We start from the raw sequence: 21,308 nt of genomic DNA on the forward strand, positions 1-21,308 counted from the left end.
TTACAGAGCCCAGGAGTTCAGGGAGCACAGCAGCCGCCGGAGCCCGGGAGGGGAAGTGCCCAGCCGGGGGCGCAGGGTCCGGAGACATGGGGGTTGCCCGAAGCCCGAGCACTACCGGCTTCACGGTTTGCCGGGCAGCCTCCAGACCCTGCGCCCCCGGCTGGGCGCTTCCCCTCCCGGGCTCCAGCTGCGCTGGGGAAGCGCCGGCCGGGGGCGCAGGATCTGGGGGCTGCCTGGCAAACCGTGAAGCCGGTAGCGCTCGGGCAGCCCTTTTCGCGTGGCTGGGAGGGAGGAGGGGGAATGCGGGGCGCTCAGGGGAGGGGGCGGAGTTAGGGCGGGGACTTTGGGGAAGGGGCGCAGTTGGGGCGGGGCCGGGGTGGGAAAGGGGTGGGGCCAGGGCCCTGTGGAGTGTCCTCTTTTTTTATTTTTTAAATATGGTAACCCTAACGTCAGGGCCCTGCACCCCTCTTCCTGGGATTCACCGTGACTCTCAGCCAGCCAGTAAAACGAAAGGTTTATTGGACAGTAGTAACGCAGTCTAAAACAGGGCTTGTAGGTACACCCAGGACCCCTCAGTCAAGTCCTTCTGGGGGGCAGGGAGCTTAGACCCCAGCCTTGGGGTTCCCTGCGTTCCACCACCCAGCACAAAACCCCCTCCAGCAGCTCTCTCCCCTCTCCCCCCAGCTCCTTCTCTCCTTTGTCCAGTCTCCGGGCCAGAAGGTGTCACTTCTCCCAACCCCCCTCCTGGCTCAGGTTACAGCTCAGGGATCTTCCTTCAAGGGAAGTCCCCCATCCCCAATGTAACTCCCCTGCAACATTCCCAGGTCAAATCCGCCCCGCTCCCTGCTCCATCACATATGCCTAAGTGCCCATTTTTAAAGGAGCAATAGGTATGCAGTGCTTAGGTGCTCATCAAGGGCTAAATATTCTATCATAAAACTTCTTGAAGTCAGCTGGCCAGCATGGCTGGTGGAACTGTCACATATCTTAAGTATAGTGTTCTCCAATCAATGTGACCTAATCTCTCAGTTCCTGGGGTACATTTTCCTTTTCTCTTCCAATCTTTAGTTATTTTTACATACTTCATAACTTTTTTGATGCCTATACTAACTGTTCTTGCTTTAACCTTTATCACATTAGATTATTGATAAAATTAAATAGGTATCAACATGGTTAGTATTTTACATTAGAAGGTGCACAATGGGAAGTAATTCCAATAAATTCCAACTCAAAATTAGTTCAGAATTTGAATGTGAAATCAAAATTATAAAATATTTTCAGTAATTTAAGACACTTCTGCATTTATTGAAGTCATTCACACATCTCCTTACTGTAATACATCTGTCATTTAAAAAAATTATTTGTATTTTTCCCATCCCATCGCTTCTGATTTGTACTTTTTTGTTGATGTTGTAACAAGCAATAAGTGGCAGATACATTTTTAATCCCAGAAGAGTAAACTATAATATTTTGCCTTAAAACCTTTAAAAACACAGCAACTGCAAATTGCAGATGTATTCATAGGTTATGTTCAGAATGTATCATTTATAGTTTTACTGTTAGAAGTGGAAGTTTTCTGCATATTGTTCTTTTAATGCAAAGTGTATATATAGATGCCTGTAGCATATTCTAATATAAAATTAGTGTATTGTTTGAGTCCTAGTACATAGCAGGGATATATATTTTGTTAGTATGGTTTAAAGGCAGTACTTTTTGAAGTTTTAAAACAATATTTTGTTAACGGCCCCCTATGCTGATTTAAAGGGCCTTTTGAAGAGCAAAAGAGAAGAAACATTTATCTTTGAAGATCATACTTTTTTAAAAGCTAATTAGAAATGATTCTCAAAATAAAATAAGCAGTTGTGTTTCCAAAAAACCCTTCACTAGTGTAACTTGAGGTATAGACAGTTACAGTACTTTATAATGACGGACTGGTCAACCTCAGATACTAGAAACACTGCCTAGGGCACAGTAGCTCTTTAGTTTTCTCTTTACTTTCCAACTGCACAAAATGTATTGCCTTTTTACTATTTGTCGTCTTTTGATGGTATCTTTCTAAATTTCATTTTAAATCCACGAGCTCATGTATCATTTTTACCTTCTTACCACTTTCGCTTTCACTGTCTGGTTTGTCCTTCATTGGCTTGGCCTTCCAATACTGTACCTCCTGCTTTTGAAGGCTACAGAAACTTGAGGAAAGCAATCAAGAAGAAAGAAGGTTGGAATATTTCCCAGGTTTTTAATTAAACTGTCATTTAAATTAATTTAGTTGCAATACATGAAAGGCAATTCTAGTAGTAGATTCATAGGCACATATAGAGTAGTTCGTTGGGGCTTTTTAAAACTGTTTTTTCTTTTAAATTAACACTTTTTTTTTTCTTAAACAGGAAGAAACATACTATATGTAACTGGAGGTCAAGGCTAACTTTGGGCTCTTGCTCTGTTGGGCTAGTAGAGTTGGGGAAGTAATGCTTCTAGCCTTTGAAGCTATGTATATAATACACACTAGTTTTAGCAGTGTGTAGTGTGTATATATAGCTACTCACTGCAGTGAAAAGCAAGCTGCATCCACCCTGCAGCGTGTAGCTACATGTCACTGAAAGATTCCAACAGCAGGGAAAGGCTTCAGCAGATCTTGCTGCCAGAGCCTTTCACTGCAGGGAGGCAAGGCTCTGGCAGGGGGGAGGCACTGGGAAAAGCAGTTGGCAGTGTAGACAAGGAGGCACAGCTTGGGCAAGTAGAGAGCCATATAGGGTATGTGCTTTGCTTGCATACATGCCCTTACCCAGGCGTGTATTTACTCTCCTTAGCCTTGCCTACCTAGTTACACTCTTATTTATAACCATGCTGGGGGGCTACATGAGTATGTATACTATACACCGCCAAAAGGAGCACGCAATGTAAATGTACCCTGAGAATAGCTGGAGGGTTAAGCAGAAAGACATCTGGTCATCCCAGCTATGTGAGAAGAGTAGTAATGCTTCCCTATAAGAAATGTATGGAGAGAGCTTAAAACAGGCCAAAAATAGTTTTCATAATGGCACATAAGGCTTGATCCATGTTTGAATGAAGTCACTGCAAAATTTCCTTTAATTTCAATGGTGTGTGACTGAAATCTCAAGGCCACCAGCCTTGCAGACTCCTTCCTAGAATCTGAAAGTCAAGCCGGGTTCTTTTTGGTATCATGTATCATCAGCAGTAAGGATGCTACAATTGTAATTTTGTTAATAGTTCTACTGATGATGAAAGGACCGGAATAGAATACAATTAGCTCTGTAGTGCTAAGAGGAATAAAAGTAAAATAAGCATTTATAACTCTGACTACACACGGGAAGCAGATCTGCTTCGTAAGATGGTGCCATGTATACACTTATTGTTAGAAGCACACTTTAAAGCTGACTTACAAAAGTCATGTACCAAATGCCAGGCACATCATGAATGTGCTGTGTATCCACAGTTGCCAGACTGAGTGACATTCAGCAAATTTACATAAAAACATAATTATTTCTGATTCTGTGATGTCCAGCCTGCCATTGCTGCCTGGCTCCTGATCTGACATGATGCCCCAGCGTGTATTGTGCTGTGATATAGTACTTATAAATCTGTGTTGGAAAGTCAGGTTCACCTGTACAGGCTCAGAAAAGTTCAATTTTTAATATATGATGTTTTTTCCCAAGCAATTCGCCTTCAAAAATGAATATATAAAGAGGACATGGAATATATTTAAGAAATATTTGCCCTGCCTAGAATGGGCCAATTTCAGTTGGCCTCTAGAACAATTGTTATGTGCTGGGTATCATATTGTGTCAGGAGACAGTCAACCCAGGTGACTGTAGAAGCTGTGGAACCTGAAAGAAGAGAAATAAAGATGGTTATAGGCTATAATGTGTTAAATGACTCTTTTATATTAGCTACAGAATGAATTGTGTGTGTCAGTGAAGTAACTGGAATTTGGTACTTGACTTTTTGCAGGTCCCCTTTTAACTGTGGATTTTGCTTTTTCCATCTCGACCTGGCATTTAAAAGAATGAAGTAGAATATAATTCTCTTTTCAAATGGCTGTACTTATAATAGTCAGTTTTAACACACCAATCATTACAGTTCACATTTTTAAGAGAGGAAAGGGAGTACAGATGTGTGGCATCCAAGTAAGATTAAGCAATATTCTAAACACTGGAAGCATGTAAATGTACTTCGAAAAAAATCTAAAATGCATACTTGACAAATGAAAAAGTTGCTTTTTAAAACAGTGCCCTATTGCAAAAATCCTATTTAGGGTTTCTTATGATTTTTTTATGGTGTATCAATGCCTATTTTAAGCATGCTTTCATGTATAGGTACATAACAGCTTCAAAAAGCAATACAGTTTAATAAGTTAGGATTCTGTTTTTCAAACCTTATGCCTGAGTTTGCAGATGACACACTGTAGAATCTATCATACTGTTTATCAAAATCTGCTGCATGCTCAATCACACACAAAATACTCTTCTATTATGTTTGGTAAAAGTTACAGGGGATACATTGCGATTTCTATCCAAAGTGGGTACTGCTATAGTATATGGAGATTTTTATTCCTATTGCTTAAGTTTCTAGTTACAAAATTAAAAATCCTAAAGGTAAAAGCTACAATTATTTTATGATCAATAATGCTGCTTACAAACCAAGATTATGTAGGGGTAATTAAAAATCAGGGCATTATGTTATCTGTAGAGATCTAGAAGTTATGTTTTCCCAGTGCTCAGCTTTGTTCACTTGGTTAGCTGCATTTTGTATTTCTCCTTTCTTTGGAGCATCATGTTTTTACAAGTGCCAAAGGCAAGTTATTGGTTTAGGGGAAAAAATACTATCATAGCATCAATGAGCTAATATTTCATTTGCACTTTCTTTTAGTAATGTTAAAGAGGAGAACCCAGACAACGAACAGGAGAAAAGGGATGAAAAAAGCACTTCAGAGAGAGAGAATCATGAATTGGAAGCGGTAAGTACTGTATATACTCGTTCATAAGCCGAATATTTTTGGTAAAAAAGTGACGCATCAAAGAGCGGGGGTTGGGTTATGAACAGGTCTACACCAAAATGTGATGATTTTAAACTCTATGGAATCATTGAATTGAATATCTAATATAGGGATCGGCAACCTTTGGCACGCGGGCCGCCAGGGTAAGCACCCTGGTGGGCCGGGCCAGTTTGTTTACCTGCCGTGTCTGCAGGTTCGGCCGATCGTAGCTCCCACTGGCTGCGGTTTGCCGCTCCTGGCCAATGGGGGCGGTAGGAAGCGGTGGCCAGCATATCCCTCAGCCCGCATCACTTCCCGCCGCCCCCATTGGCCTGGAGCGGCAAACGGCGGCTAGTGGGAGCCGCGATCGGCCGAACCTGCGGACGCGGCAGGTAAACAAACCGTCCCGTCCCGTCAGGGTGCTTACCCTGCCCGGGCTGCGGGCCAAAGGTTGCCGATCCCTGATCTAATACATTGTAGTTTTGTTTACCTGGAGCGTCTGTAGGCATGGAGCCCCTCAGCTCCTTGTGGCCGCGGTTCGCCGTTCCCAGCCAATGGGAGCTGCAGGAAGTGGCGCGCCACTTCCCGCAGTTCCCATTGGCTGGGAACGGCGAACTGTGGCCACAAGGAGCTGAGGGGCGGGCTTCATGCCTGCAGACGCTTCAAGTAAACAAAATGTCCCGACCTGCCAGCGGCTTACCCTGACGGGCCAGGAGCCAAAGTTTTCCAACCCCTGAAATATAGGGTCGGCTTATGAAAGGGTCATACAGTTTTTGCTATTTTTACCTATCCATTTTGGGGGGTCGGCTTATAAATGAACGGGCTAATGAACGAGTATATACGATACTTAAAAGGTGATATACTGGCTCATAGTCTGATTTGTTACCCTGCTTCCATGTACTTCCAAGTTAACCTAAGTGTCAAAGGGGGGGTGGGTAAATGTAGATTTTTGTCCTAATTTTTCCCCCTACTTACTTATAGGAAGAAATTCAGGAAGTAAGTGATCATGAGGATGAGGAAGAAGACGAAGATGAAGATGATGATATGGAAGTTGTTGAAAGCTCAGATGAATCTGATTCTGACTTAGATGAAAAAGGTAACATCACTTCAGTATTTTTGCAGAATTTGTGTTAAAAAAAAAAAAAAAAATCTGCTTTGTCTGCGCACCCCATATTTGGGCATAGATGATACTGTTTCATTCTGGTCCTGCCACTTTCCTTCTCCATGATGACCGCCATTTGCGGTTCTTTCCCTTTGGCAGGAAAGGAAGTATGCTCAGCATCTCTTGAGCCCGCTATCAGTAGTATTCTGTGAATTATCTATAATGGTGTGCCCTTCCGTGGGCTTCTAGAACATGTTTCTTTACATTGCCTCTCATCTTATTGCAAGGGTCCTGAATTGCCCTTGTGCAATTCACCCAGGTTTGTTCTATAGCCCAGTAGAAGCAATCTGATACTTGATTTATTTCTCTAAACCTTTTGTTTAGAAAAATATCCTCAGTATAAGATTAAAACACTAGGTTAATTTTCTTCATTCTGAAGAACACCATGGATGAGGATGAGGATGAGGTGATATCCAGCACCTGTTAATTCAGCTATTTTCAGAGTTTAATTCTGAAATGATGAAGCTTATAAGCCGACTTGGTTATGAAGAGACAGAGGTTTCCTATATAGAAATGGTACTTGGCACAAAAAGCTAGTGGAGGCATTACACACAAATCAGGATTGCCCCCTTTATAAGCGCAGAATCTGGGACTCAACCCAGCCCAACAATCTGCCTCATGAGAATTAGGCTGGGGAACACTCCATGTATATCCATTCTTCTCTGATTGACTAACGGTCAGATAAGAACTTTAAAAGGGCCACAGAACTTGGAGTGTCCCTGGCTGACCGCTCCATTCTGGAGCACAACCAGAGAAGCCAGGGCCCATTGGCTTATAAACCTAACCTAATTGCAGTCAGGGCTAGGGGACCCTCTCCCTTTGATTGAGACAGCTCCTCACTCCTCTCTGGAGATAGGATATACCTTTTCAGCAGCTGGGTTAGGGGGTACGTGAGGGGGACCCCACCCCAAGATTCACGGACCAGTCAAGATTTCCTCCCTACACTCTCCTGAACTTGCTGTTGGAAGTTTCTGCAGCTTTGGAGTTGAAGGAACTCTAGCAGGCTGTGTGAGCTGAGCACAAGCAGGGGCATGGTGTCAGAGATGGGAGTTGGGGGTAAGGAGTTGTGAAACAAAAATAGCACTGATCTGGCATACATGAACTTTCCCATCATCCTACTAAATTCCATATTTCACAGAATTGGTGTGGTGGGTGGGAGGGCATGGTTTTGTATTTTTCTGGATCTCAAAAAATAGATTACCCAGGTGCAAATCCAGCATCTGTTTCCCTCTGTCAGAGTTACAAAATACTCAAAATCCTTATGTGCACAATCACATATGCAGTACAAAATTATAGATACACAAGCATTAAACTCCAAATGAGCTGTGACTGTGCAGAATGTGTTCATATGAGCATGACAGATTTTGCATGTCAACCCAAAATTATTACATGATCCAAGCATATTAGGCAATACAGGTTTTTTGAGGCATCTGACATTTGTACACTCAGAAGAGTATGGCTATTTATTGCCAGGTTGGCCCCGGTGTTTGGTAGTTTATGCCAAATAATTTGGCTTTTCAAAATCCTTGGCTTTTGGAAAAAATGCTTCTATGACTTTATATTTTGATTACCCTAAAGTTACAGGAGGTATCTGTCTATATGTTTATATGGCCCTCATTGCCATAGAATCTGAGTGCCTCCATTTTTAGTATCTAATTTTTCTTTTTTTCTTTTAGAAAATTATCAGGCAGATTTAGCAAATATCACTTGTGAAATTGCCATAAAGCAAAAGCTGATAGATGAACTAGAGAACAGCCAAAGAAGACTACAGACTCTGAAAAAGCAATATGAAGAGAAGCTAATGATGCTACAACATAAGATTCGAGACACTCAACTTGAAAGAGATCAGGTTCTTCACAACCTGGGTAGGACATATAACTTTATTTAAATCATTTTACTGTAGTATCTTCATGACAAATTATTTGTTACTTTCCCCCTATACATATAAGTTGGTACTGCATGAAAACCGTGAGGAGAAATTATTTGAAAATTAGCTGCTAACTAGAGTCATTTTCTAATCTTTGTTAATTTTTCAGTTTTAATAATACTAGTTTTTAAGTCTTTATTACTGTTTGATACTAGGGATAGGTGAACATGTATTTTCAACTTCTTGTCAGTTCTGACTTCCTTTCACACAGTTTAGTACTTGTATTCAAGGTTCTCGTTCCTTTTCCTTTCGGTCACCCTAAATAAGAGAAGAACCCAAACCACAACAGAACAGTTCAGTGGTGCAGTCAGTGCTCTATGCCCCTGTCATGGTTGGTGTGTAATCCAGACTAATGAGAGGTTGTGTCACTGCTTGTCCTGTAACCCTGAGTGCCTTACAGTGCTCTGCTGGGGTAGCTCCCTGTCTGGATGCTCCCAGCCAGCAGACAAGCCACACTTTTGTCTCTACCAGCCTTGGTTTCTGCTGGCCAAGTGACCCCGATATATCCCCAGTCCTGAATTTCCTCAAAACCCTCTGCCCTGAAATGTCCAGCCCCTTCCTAGAACATTCAGAGGAGTAATAAAGTTTGTTGCTCCTTTAAAGGGGCAAAAGTACAGCAGCTTGTTGTTAATAATCACTTCAAGTCAAGCCCAGCATTGGGTTGATTTAGAATAAAAGTAAAACAAGTTTATTTAATCAAAAAGAGAGAGTTTTAAGTCAGTGCAAGTAGAAGGGATAAAGTCAGAATGGTTACAAGCGCATAAAAGTAAAAAACACTTTCTAGTGGCCAAGACTTAACTCCACAAGCTACAGCCTTGGTTCAAGGTAGATTTCCTACCAGTCTTTTTTTTTTTTTTCCAGCCGTAGCTGACTTTCTCTCAGTCAGAACCTTCCACATAAGAACAAGATGCTGGTTTCCTTTGTCTTCCTCGGTGAAAGATCTTTACCTAAGCAGGTTTCTCACCTATATTCAGTTCAACCCCCTTGGCTGAACGCCCTATCTTTCTCAGCTTGCAAGAGCTCCGACCCCTTGTGTCCATCCAGTGATGGATGCCAAGATGGCTTATTCTTTCTCCTTATATCTTCTCAAACTCATTGTTTTGTCCCCCAGACTCAGGATGACCTGTTGTTCTTCCCTTCCTGTGGACTTCCTCTTCCCCTGTTGATTCATATGTAAATAGGGCTTCCATTGTTTTGATTCCAAAATGCTACCTTTTCTCCTAACTGGGGGAAAACCTGTTTCTCCCTGTGTTTGGTCTCAGGCTTTAAAGCATAATATCATTGAGTATCCATATTTTCTCATTTAGTGTTAATACATACGTTTCACAATTATATTAATCACTAGTGTCTCATTAGCTTTCAGAAAAGACTTTACTGGCTACACTTTTATAGTACTGTAAAATTTTGTACAATCAGTGGATTCAGTTATTTATCATTTGAGGTTCAGACCCCCTACCTTTATAGCCCAGTAGACTATTTAAATGTATTCTCATATAAAGTTCCCAGAAGGAGAAAAGGAAGAGACGCCATGTGGTCTGGTGAAGACCTCATCCTGGTTCGTCCCCCACTTGTGATAGTTGAGTCATTACCTCCTCCCCTGGTTAGCTTGATGGCTTTGTTTACCTTATGTGTAAATACATCTTCCCTATGTCTGCCTGATGACCAGGCTGGCGAGCCAAGCAAATACATATTCCATTGTCTAGGGAAGACTGGCCTTATGCATTGCTTGCCAATGCATACTAAGAATATAATTCTAGCACATATCCATAACTCTTTGTACACACCCCATACATTCAAGAATATTAATGATCAGTGACTTATTAGTTTTCCAATATCTTACATGACACGTTTTAGATACAGATTCTGACAACCGTGTAATAAGTGAGTATGTCATGCCTGACGAGCTCCTGACACAGAATAGTGACCCACAAATGGGCCTCTGTGTCACAGCCCTTATTTAAGTGATGGATGGCTGATAAACTGCCACTTTATTTTGAATAACCCACAATTTAAAATAATATTTTAACTGTTATACAGGCAGTGTTTACTTTATTCTGCTTTACTCAAATTTTATTTACACATTCATTTTCAGCATTGCCGAGCAGTCACAGCCCCCACGGGCTTCTGAAGGGCTTAGGAGTGATTGACACTTCTGAAAATCGGTCCCAAGGTGTTGCATGTTGCAAACACCTCAGAACCATAGGCCATTTTTGAAAATGTTGGCCTTAACTTACATCAGGGGAGCTCTTCCTGTGTCCCCCTAAGCACACCCACCATTTTTAAGCCCAAGCAGATAACTGGACACACTTTGAATAACAGTTACAGTCCTGGTCCCTAAAACAGTGAGCTGGAGAAATAGCCTGATGTGTAACTGCAATTAAAGGTTTGTTCTACAGCATCAGATTGAGTATGTGAGTGTATCAGATACGAGGGCAACTGTTATTTAAATAGTGCTGGCTAGGGGCCCAAGCTAATGCTCACAGTAATCAATGCAAGAACTCATTGCGATGCATTGGTTTAGTAGGCACTGAATTACATTACTTGTTCTTTGCTACTGTGTGTTAGACTTGGATTTAATTATGAGGTTCTTGCTGGAAGAAGCTGGAGACTTTCTATGTACAAGTTATTCAGATGTTATATGGAGAAAGAGAAATTCACTGGGTGTACCAAGCCAGAAATGATGGGTGCTTTTCCTGACCACATCGCTACCAGCAGCAGCTTTCAGTGGTTTTTGATGATGTAAGAGGATCCAATATAGCTTGCGGGTCCTGGAACTTGAAGGGAAGGAGACATTTTAATTTACACTCCCACAGAGACACACACCTATTAAGTGCACCAATCTTTTCGAGTTGAGTCCTTAAGGTTCTGTCAGTGTTGCTCTGTACATTAGCCAGAGAAGGTCAAAGTTGGCATCCACCATTAGTTTCCTGTTCAGATTTGCTTGGGTAAACTGTAGTGTTGGGGGGAGAGAAGTGAGAATAGAGCGCTTAGAGTCTCCAACTTCTGTGTCCAGTGTAGACAATGTGTTCAGTAAAGCAGAAGGGAATTCTTCTGTTTTTGTTTTTAATTTGGTGCATGTGCCTTCAGTGCAAGGAAACCAGAGGATATATTAAAATAAGAAACCAATTAAGGACATAAAGCTGATTGTGTTAGTACTTGATATATTACCCAAAGCTATAGCAGTCATCAATTCTGGGTAGAGACTTCACAGCAGTGTGGAAGATAGAAGCAGAATGGGAAATTTAAATACTTTAAAGCTGATTGGAGACTATTGCCAGTAAGCTGCTGACTGCAGAGGTAACTCAGTATTGACAAAATGGAGATATTCTCAACAAATTAGCAGATAAGAATTCTCTTTTGTTATTTAGGTTCTGTGGAGTCTTGTTCAGAAGAAAAAGCAAAAAAAATAAAGTCCGAATATGAGAAAAAGCTCCAAACCATGAATAAAGAACTGCAAAGACTGCAAACTGCTCAGAAAGAACATGCACGATTGCTTAAAAATCAGTCTCAATATGAAAAGCAGCTGAAGAAACTGCAGCAGGATGTGACTGAGATGAAAAAAACTAAGGTATTTTTTTAATATGGTTAACATTTGATCAATGGGAAAGGGATTGAGAGCCATTTTCTCACATTAATGCTCTCACATTAAAGAAGAAAAAAGTATATCTGGGAAGAGGTAAATTACTGAAAGTACAGAATAGTAATAGGAGATTATAGCATGAAGAAAATGCTCTTTACATGAGTGGTGGGAGAATAAAAACATTTTCCTTTAATGTAAATGCCCTCTGTTAAGGTGGTTAAGAGATTGTTTCTATGCAGGTTCGCCTGATGAAACAAATGAAAGAAGAGCAAGAAAAAGCCAGGATGACAGAATCTAGAAGAAACAGAGAGATTGCACAGCTTAAAAAGGAGCAGCGCAAGCGTGAGGTGATTTACAGATAAGATGTGAATGTTCATAAAGCTTTCTGTACAGTAGTAAACATGCTCATTATGATGTGGAATATGTCACATGTCTTCCCTATAAACACAAATCCCCTCCTCTTACCATTAAACAAGATGTTGCTTGACATCTGATGCATTTTAGTTACATTATGGAAATCCTGCCTCTAGGCTTCAAGTAGTAACTATTACAGGTCTGTCTCATCTTACGCTGGGGTTACATTCCACGGTCAGCGTGTAAAGCGAAAACCACGTATAGTCAAAATTACATTGAGTGTAATGGCGGGCGGAATCGCCTGCACTACAGGAACAGTATTTAAATTGTTATTTTTCTCTTTTTTTGTTTGTTTTTGCCGACCACGTAAAGCTGAATTCGCGCATGTTAAATGTGCATAAGATGCGACAGACCTGTACTGAAAACAAACAAAGGCTCATTGTAGATATACCAGTGCCATTTGCAAAATTCTATCTGCCCATTCACCCCAGCCAAGTTATCTATTTGATGGGGGCAAGTAAAGTATTGAGGTGTGTTTTCCCATTATAACCATTATATCAAATAATGGGCAAGATGATTTTGCACCTGGGTTAACCCATTTTCACAACAGTTTTGCAAGCCTATATAAGCATATATTGGACTTCTTTTTCAGTTACAGACTGCTAATGACAAATGTTGGAGAGAAAAATATTTGGCTTATTCGTTGTTATTGTTCACAGCATCAGTTCAAACTTCTGGAAGCTCAGAAAAGAAATCAAGAAGTTGTTCTACGCCGCAAAACAGAAGAGGTATTGTTTTACAGTACTGGTGTGTCCTGTCAGATCATAGATATTTGCATCACTTCTGGTCATAAAGTCGAATTTATAATGCCACAGATGGTAGTAATATGTCTTGGTGTCCTGCTGTTTCAGGTTACAGCTCTGCGTCGACAAGTAAGGCCTATATCTGATAAAGCAGCCGGGAGGGTGAGTCGGAAGCTGAGTTTGCCTGACCATCCTATTCAAGAACCAAGTTCTAGTATGTCATCTGTAGACTATGATGGATCAAGATCAGCAGCACAGCAGAAGATGAGAATTCCTGTGGCCAGGGTCCAGGCATTATCAGTAACTGCAACAAATGGAGCCAGGTAAAGACTAGGGCTGTCAAGCGATTAAAAAAATTAATCACATGATTAAAAAAATGAATCTCAATTAATCGTGCTGTTAAACAACAATAGAATACCATTTATTTTAAATATTTTGGATGATTACTACATTTTCAAATATATTAATTTCAATTCTAAGACAGAATACAAAGTGTACAGTGCTCACTTTAAATTTATTTTTTATTACAAATATTTGCACTGTAAAAAACAAAATATTGTATTTTTCAGTTCACCTCATACAAGTACTGTGGTGCAATCTCTTTATCATGAAAGTTGAACTTACAAACGTAGAATTACGTACCAAAAAAACTGCATTCAAAAATAACTATGTAAAACTTTAGAGTCTACAAGTCCACTCAGTCCTACTTCTTGGTCAGCCAATCACTCAGACAAACAAGGTTGGTTACAATTTGCAGGAGATAATGCTGCCTGCTTCTTGTTTACAATGTCATCTGAAAGTGAGAACAGGCGTTTGCATGGCACTGTTGTAGCTGGCGTTGGAAGATATTTACATGCCAGATGCACTAAAGATTCATATGTCCCTTCATGCTTCAACCACCATTCCAGAAGACATCCTTCATGCTGATGATGGGTTCTGCTTGATAATGATACAAAGCAGTGTGGACTGACCCATGTTCATTTTCCTCATCTGAGTCAGATGCCACCAGCAGAAGGTTGATTTTCTTTTTTGGTGGTTTGGGTTCTGTAGTTTCTGCATCCGAGTGTTGCTCTTTTAAGACTTCTGAAAGCATGCTCCACACCTCGTCTCTCTCAGATTTTGGACGACACTTCAGATTCTTAGATCTTGGGTTGAATGCTCTAGCTATTTTAGAAATCTCTCATCGGTACCTTCTTTGCGTTTTGTCAAATCTGCTGTGAAAGTGTTCTTAAAATGAACATGTGCTGGGTCATCATTCAAGACTGCTATAATATGAAATGTATGGAGAATGTAGGTAAAACAGAGCAGGAGACACATAATTCTCCCCAAAGGAGTATAGTCACAAATTTAATTGACGTGTTATTTTTTTAATGAGCATCATCAGCATGGAAGCATGCCCTCTGGAATGGTGGCCGAAGCATGAAGGGGCATATGAATGTTTAGTATATCTGGCATATAAATACCTTGCAATGCCGGCTACAAAAGTGCCATGCGAACGCTTGTTCTCGCTTTCAGGTGACGTAAATAAGAAGCAGGCAGCAGTATCTCCGGTCAACATAAACAAACTTGTTTGTCTTAGCGATTGGCAGAATAAGAAGTAGGATTGAGTGGACTTGTAGTCTCTAAAGCAGGGGTGGGCAAACTTTTTGGCCCGTGGGCCACATCGGGGGAGGGGCGGGGGAATTGTATGCAGGGCCTTGAATGTAGGGCTGTGGCAGGGGGTTGGGGTTCAGGAGGGAGTGCGGTGTGCAGGAGAGGATGCAGTGTGCAGGAAGGGGCTCAGGGCAGGGGGTTGGGATGCAGGAAGGGTGCGGGGTGCGAGAGAGGGCTCAGGGCAGGGGGTTGGGGTGCAGGAGGGGTGTGGCAGGGGGTTGGGATGCGGGGCCCGGCGCAGCAGCGGCACGGAGCGGGCCTAAGGGAGGCTTCCTGCCTGCCATGGCCCCGCGCCGCTCCCGGAAGTGGCCAGCATGGTGCCGGCCACTTCCGGGAGCGGCACGGGTCCAGGGCAGGCAGGGAGTCTGCCTGCTGGAAATCCCGTGGGCGGATTGAAAGCCCTGACGGGCCGAATCCGGCCCGCAGGCCATAGTTTGCCCTCCCCTGCTCTAAAGTTTTATACTGTTTTGTTTTTGAGTGCAGTTATGTAAGCAAAAAAATCTGCATTTGTAAGTTACACTTTCACGATAAAGGGATTGCGCTACAGTACTTGTATGAGGTAAATTGAAAAATACTATTTCTTTCATTTATCATTTTTACAGTGCATATATTTGTAATTAAAAATAATATAAAGTGAGAACTGTGCACTTTGTATTCTGTGTGTAACTGAAATCAATATTGAAAATGTAGAAAAACATCCAAAAATATGTAATAAATTTCAATTGGTATTCTATTGTTATAAGTGCGATTAATCGCGATTAATTTTTTTGAGTTAATCGTGTGTGTTAACTGCGATTAATTGACAGCCCTAGTAAAGACTAAACATACTTACTTATTTTACAATTTATAGCAGACATTCCTATCTAGATAGATATTGTAATGGTTTCTATTTTACAGTCTGATGTCACTTCCTATTCCCATAAAATGGTCCTATGACCGTTAACGTCACCAGGAGCAGGATTGAGCCTGGCATATTGTTATATAGGGTAGAACAGTACAAAATGCCATTACAGGACAAGTCATACTTAAAAATCTAAATTTTTTAAAATTCAGTTGCCATACTCAGCAAAATGTCATTAGTGGTCCAGTTGCCCACATTATTCTTAAGAACAAATAACATCTCAGGAAAACAAAAAATACAAATACAGTTACACTTATGGATGGTCTGGGATTTGTACTCTGAAGCAGACTTGCTTATTTAATTGAAACTGGTCCTCAGATGACAGAAGTTCCTTATAAATCATTGCTTGAATTTCCACGATCCCTCCTTTGAAATGCTACAGGACTTGACATATGTTTTGAAGTGCCAAAGATTATGAAGTACATCTGCAGAGGACTGATTACAAGTAGGTGGATGTGGAGTCAGGGTCTGCAAAAAAAAATGTCATGTTGTTTTTAAACATAATAATAATTTTACATTGATAATTTGCAGTTTCAAAATCTAAACTGGACCATGTAGTTACATTCAGTAATGTGGCTCTCTGAATTAACCATAGGAAGAAATACCAAAGAAAAGGAACAACTGTCAGAGTTTATTCCTCAAAGGCAGCCAGGATGAAGTGGCAATTACTTGAACGCAAAGTGACTGACATCATTATGCAGAGAATGACCATTTCCAATATGGAAACAGATATGAATAGACTACTTACGGTATGGTATTTATTATGCAATATCTTACATGCTATTGTGTTAAAATAGCAGAAAGCACGTCCACTTTCTTTTATCAGTAAATTACTTGTTCATATAGGACCTGCCAAGGTGATTCAAAGCCCATCTAAGTCAATGGAAAGGCTCCCTGTGACTTGAGTAAGCATTGGTTTAGGCCAGAGGTGCTTAACACCTTGAAGGCACAAGTGTATAAAGTGATTTATTGCCAGAAGTGTTTGAATCCCAGCGTAGAACCCAGAACCATCAAACTTTGCTGCGATAAGAAACAAAACAAATATGGTGTAGGTGTCAAGATCTAAAAACACCTTATGTATGTGTTGTCAAATACATTCACATTCTCTATTATTCCTCTCCCTTGGCAAAAATGTACACTGAGGTTACCATGTAACCAGAAAAGAAGAAAAATAAATAATAAAAATTATATTTGATTTAAGTATGCAATCTTTTTATTTAAAATTTCTCTTGGAAAATAGCAACGTGAAGAACTTACAAAAAGAAGAGAGAAGCTTTTGAAAAAAAGGGAGAAAGTAATCAACGATGGTGGTGGAGAAGCAGACAAAAATGTCCATAACATCAATGAGGAGATGGAGTCACTAACTGCAAATATAGATTACATCAATGACAGTATTTCTGACTGCCAAGCAAACATTATGCAGATGGAGGAAGCAAAGGTAGGTCAAGTGCTAAGGTTCAGTAATAGTAACATGTACAACTGGGAAATTGCATTAGCCTTGAGAATATTTTATTCTGTGGTGAATTTTGCCTTGGTATTTCATTCATTATGCAACCTACTCATTATGTTGTTAAGTTAAAATATGTTGAGGGGATGGTTGATATAGGTGGTGTTTGTACAGTGGGGTTTTCAGATATAAGTATTAGCTTTGATTATATAATGTAAGGTAACATTGCAGGGCCTTTTAAATGCCAAAGCTGATACTTTCCATTCTGCTGATATTAAATACTATGGTTCTTGTGACAAAAGCTCACAAATTTAATTTAAATCCTCCTTCCACAGTTGGCTGTTACAGTACAGTCTATTTCATATTCAGAAGACACACTTTATGTTGTACTTGATTATTGTCTTATACATGAGTACATATCAATACTTCACTGTTAAACTGGGAGGGTGTACTAGTGTGGTCAGTCCGGGGTTCAGTACTATTCAATATTTTCATAAATGACTTGGATAACAAAGTGGAGAGTAGGCTTATAAAATTTTGCAGATGACACCAAGCTGGGAAGACTTGCAAGCAGTTTGGGGTACAGGATTAGAATTCAAAACAACCTTGACAAATTGGAACATTGGTCTGAAATCAACAAGATGAAATTCAGTAAAGACAAGTGCAAAGTACTTCACTTAGGAAGGAAAAAATCAAATGCACAACTACAAAATGGGAAATAACTGGCTAAGTGATAGTGCTGAAAAGGATCTGGAGGTTATAGTGAATCATAAATTGAATATGAGTCGGCAATGTGATGCAGCTGTGGAAAAAAGGCTAATATAATTCTGGGGTGTATTAACAGGAATGTTTATGTAAGACATGGGAGGTAATTGTTCTGCTCTACTTGGCACTGGTGAGGACTCAGCTGGAGTACTGTGTCCAGTTCTGCAAGCCACACTTGAGGAAGGATGTGGACAAAGTCAAGGGGAGAGCAAAAAACAGATAAAAGGTTTAGAAAACTTGACCTATGAGGAAAGTTTAAAAAAAAATCGGACATGTTTAGTCTTGGGAAAAGAAAACTCAGATGGAACCTGATAAGTTTTCAAATATATTAAGGGATGTTATGAAAAGGATGGTGATGAATTATTCTCCATGTCCACTAAAGGTAGGACAAGAAGTAATGGGCTTACTCTCCAGCAAGGGAGATTTAGATTAGATATTAGGAAAAACTCTCAACTCTACAGTAGTTAAGATCTGGAATAGGCCTTTAAGGGAGGTTGTGGAATCCCCATCATTGGAAGTTTTGAAAAACAGGTTGGACAAACACCTGTTAGGGATGGTCTAGGTTTATTTGGTCCTGCCACACAGCAGGAAGCTGAATTTGATGACTTCTCGAGGTTCCTTCCAGGCTAACATTTCTATGATTCTATAAACAGTTAAATTAGTTGTAATGTTGTTTTTGATATAACTGTTACTCTGTACTTTTTGAATAGATTATATTAATAGTGTAAAATAAGGTAAAGAAGATTAATTGTATTGTCAAACAAATATATTGTTCGCCTTGGATTGCCAAATGTAATCTGATAGGCAGAGATGAAGTCATAGGAACTAGCTGTTATAATTGTGTAGAAATGTGATTATTACCAGGAGCAGTGAAACCATCATACAGTTTGCCTTTTTAAGTGCATTACATAGCAGTGTTTTTAACCACCAGACAGAATTTTCTAGAACTCTGTGGTACAGATTGCATCACGCAGTCTAAGCTATAATATTTAGTACCTTCTCAAAACCTCACTTTGACTTATTCTTTTACAGGGTTGGTCTGTTCCTGAATTCCTAGTTTACATTACTACATCAGTAACTTACACTATTCTCCTCATACCAGGATAATAGTTCCTTGAACTTTTGACCAGCTAGCCAATATGATGCAGGGTCATATAACCCCTGTGGCATTAATAATGACGTTTCAACACAAAGTGGTTCCTAAGGGAGTCTATAATGTTTAAAGATGGGATTTTCCAAAATGCTTTAATTAGGTTAAGAGAACACATCTCATTGACTATCATTGTTTTTGAAAACCCCACCCTGAATCTTTAGTGTTAATATAATTCATATTTTAAAATAGCAGCACTTGTGTCATATAAATAGGATGTAAATTTCCTGACTTTTTTATTGTTGTGCATGTAGGAAGAAGGAGAGACCGTGGATTTGTCTGCAGTGATTAATGCCTGCACACTAACAGAAGCTCGATATCTTCTTGATCACTTCCTCACAATGGGCATTAATAAGGTAACACAGGGAGTAAAATATATTGTGCTTTCTGCTGAAGCATTTTGAATTGTCACATACTTTATAGGTATTTGCATGTTGGATCTATAAGGCTAAAACATAAAAAACATATTTCAGGATGAAGTGTGCAAAAAATACTGCCAAATTATGAAATTATGCATATTCAACTATGCTGCCATATCACAAATGGTTTTTCCAGGGAAAAGAGCTGTAGTTTATTCTCTGTCCCCTGCCTCACACAAAAAAATCAAGTGTTATCAGTCACTGTAAAGAAATAAGACAATTAAGAAAAACATTACTAAGACCTATCCAGGCCATTTTTTTCAAAAATATATGTCTACGGTTAATCTCCTAACTCCTTATTAAGACTCTTAAATAAGCGTGCTGATTTTCAAAACAACTGAGCACTCTGCAGCTCTCAGTGACTTCAATGGATGGTGCTAGGTGCTCAGAACTTCTGAAAACCAGAGCAGTTTTAAGGATCCTAACGTTAAGCAACTATTTCTTAAAACTGTAACCTAGCTTTTTTAGATAACAAAACTGGAGTTACGTATTGCTCTCTGGCTATTTTCCGTCCATACAACATATACATTTGACAAGACTTGTGCTTTTCAACATAGCAAGATGGCTTTTTTTCTTAATGTCTGGAATCCAGTGAATAATAACTTCAGAGTGAATGAGGTCACTACATATTTGGTATTTTATAATCTATATTTAATAGCTACAGGTATATCTGCTTCCCATTCTTACATATCAGAGGTGTATCTAGAATATCAAATACCAATTGATATCTACTTCGAGTAGTGTCCCTATGGGTGCTCCACTGTAGGTGTATGTGCACCTCTAATGGGAGATTTTTGGTAGCAGTGTCCGTTGAGCCCGCACATGCGCTCTCCCTCCTTCGTGGTCTGCCTCGAGCCTATCTAGCATTGCGCAGGCAAACCCCCTGTGACACTGCACCCAATATTCTTCATAATGATCTTATTATGATGTATATTATGCAGCACAGTGTGAGAGGGAGCCCTGGCTGGTGGGTCAGAGGGCTCAGTGGTACCCCAGTTCCAGGTGGCACCCCGGAGGGAACAGTCACACCCCCGCCCTCAGTGCTTTCTCAACTGCCTTTGGCTTTGAAGGAGCAAGCAGTTGTCCCTTCCTTATCTGCGCCATTAGCATAAGTAGTAATTGCTTCTGTTTATTTTGTTCTCCTTAATAGTTAGTGTTTCCTTTCTTTACTCCTTTGGGATTAAAGGAGGGGGGGGAAAAGAAAGAGAGGGGGGGGAATTTAGTTTTTCCTGCCTTGTCTCAGGGAATTTCTATCCCCCCACCCCACCAGGTGTTTAGAAGACTACGTTTTTTTCAGTTTAAAAATAAAAAAAAAAAAAGAGGAGGAAAGAAGACCTTTCTTCTGCATTCCCTGCTAGAGGATGATAGCCCCCTGCCCTGGGGCATGCCCAGCTCTCCCGGCTCCAAGAGTGCCTCTCCTGCAAGGAGTTCGATTCCTGTATTGGCCAGACACTCTCACTGTGTCTGGTGCTTGGGAGAGTCCCACAGAAGTGCTTCCCTTGCCACAGCTAAAACGGTAGGAACTGGGAGCTGAAATTAAAACTCCTCCTTATGGAGAAGGCAATTCAGTCTCCAGGGGACTCCGGTGCTGACCCCGGATCATCCCCCGGATCAGCCTTTAAGTTCAAAGGGGGTAGAGTCGTGAAAAAAACCAGCATACGCCCCTTGTAAAGGCTCGTAAAAAGGGCGCTGAGTCGTTGGCCAGCCAGAAGGGTTCCCCAGTGCTGCTACCTTAGTACCAAAAAACATTCCCCAGTGCTGCAACCTGGTTTTAGGCTCAAGTCATTGGCCAGCCAAAGGGGTTCCTCAGTGTTGCCACCTCGGTACTGACGGCATTGTTAGCTCTGAAGCCCGGTACCCAGAAGGGGGCCTCCGCTATGAACACGGCTGCACTGCCTGGAGAAGCCACAGGCTCAGGCTCTGAGGCAACAGTACCGCCCCCCTATGGAGAGAGACAATTACCATACCGTCTCTAAAAGAGCAGCACAGAGAAAACTTTTGGTACCGGGCGCATCAAAACGCTCATCTAGGGAGTGCTCTGCATTTTCTCAACCATCGGTACCGACAAAGTACCACGGACACTCCTGTGCGGTACCGAGTGAGCCCACAGTACCGCATGAGCTCCGGTACCCTGGAGACCTCATGGTTGGG

The 21,308-nt window shown here is 40.9% G+C and overlaps 1 protein-coding gene across 1 annotated transcript in view; it reads left to right on the forward strand.

Moving 5' to 3' along the window:
- The window catches only part of KIF21A (kinesin family member 21A), a 113,364-nt gene that overhangs the window by 40,839 nt on the left and 51,217 nt on the right, over positions 1-21,308 (forward strand). The window contains exons 12-22 of the mRNA XM_065423792.1: positions 2,180-2,218; positions 4,891-4,978; positions 5,978-6,092; positions 7,835-8,023; positions 11,454-11,653; positions 11,905-12,012; positions 12,739-12,807; positions 12,931-13,145; positions 15,972-16,125; positions 16,617-16,814; positions 18,993-19,094. Coding sequence (XP_065279864.1) covers positions 2,180-2,218; positions 4,891-4,978; positions 5,978-6,092; positions 7,835-8,023; positions 11,454-11,653; positions 11,905-12,012; positions 12,739-12,807; positions 12,931-13,145; positions 15,972-16,125; positions 16,617-16,814; positions 18,993-19,094 — 1,477 coding nt within the window. The remainder of the gene's footprint in view (positions 1-2,179; positions 2,219-4,890; positions 4,979-5,977; positions 6,093-7,834; positions 8,024-11,453; positions 11,654-11,904; positions 12,013-12,738; positions 12,808-12,930; positions 13,146-15,971; positions 16,126-16,616; positions 16,815-18,992; positions 19,095-21,308) is intronic.

This window comes from Emys orbicularis, chromosome 1 (assembly GCF_028017835.1).
Source record: "Emys orbicularis isolate rEmyOrb1 chromosome 1, rEmyOrb1.hap1, whole genome shotgun sequence".
Classification (NCBI taxonomy): domain Eukaryota; kingdom Metazoa; phylum Chordata; order Testudines; family Emydidae; genus Emys; species Emys orbicularis.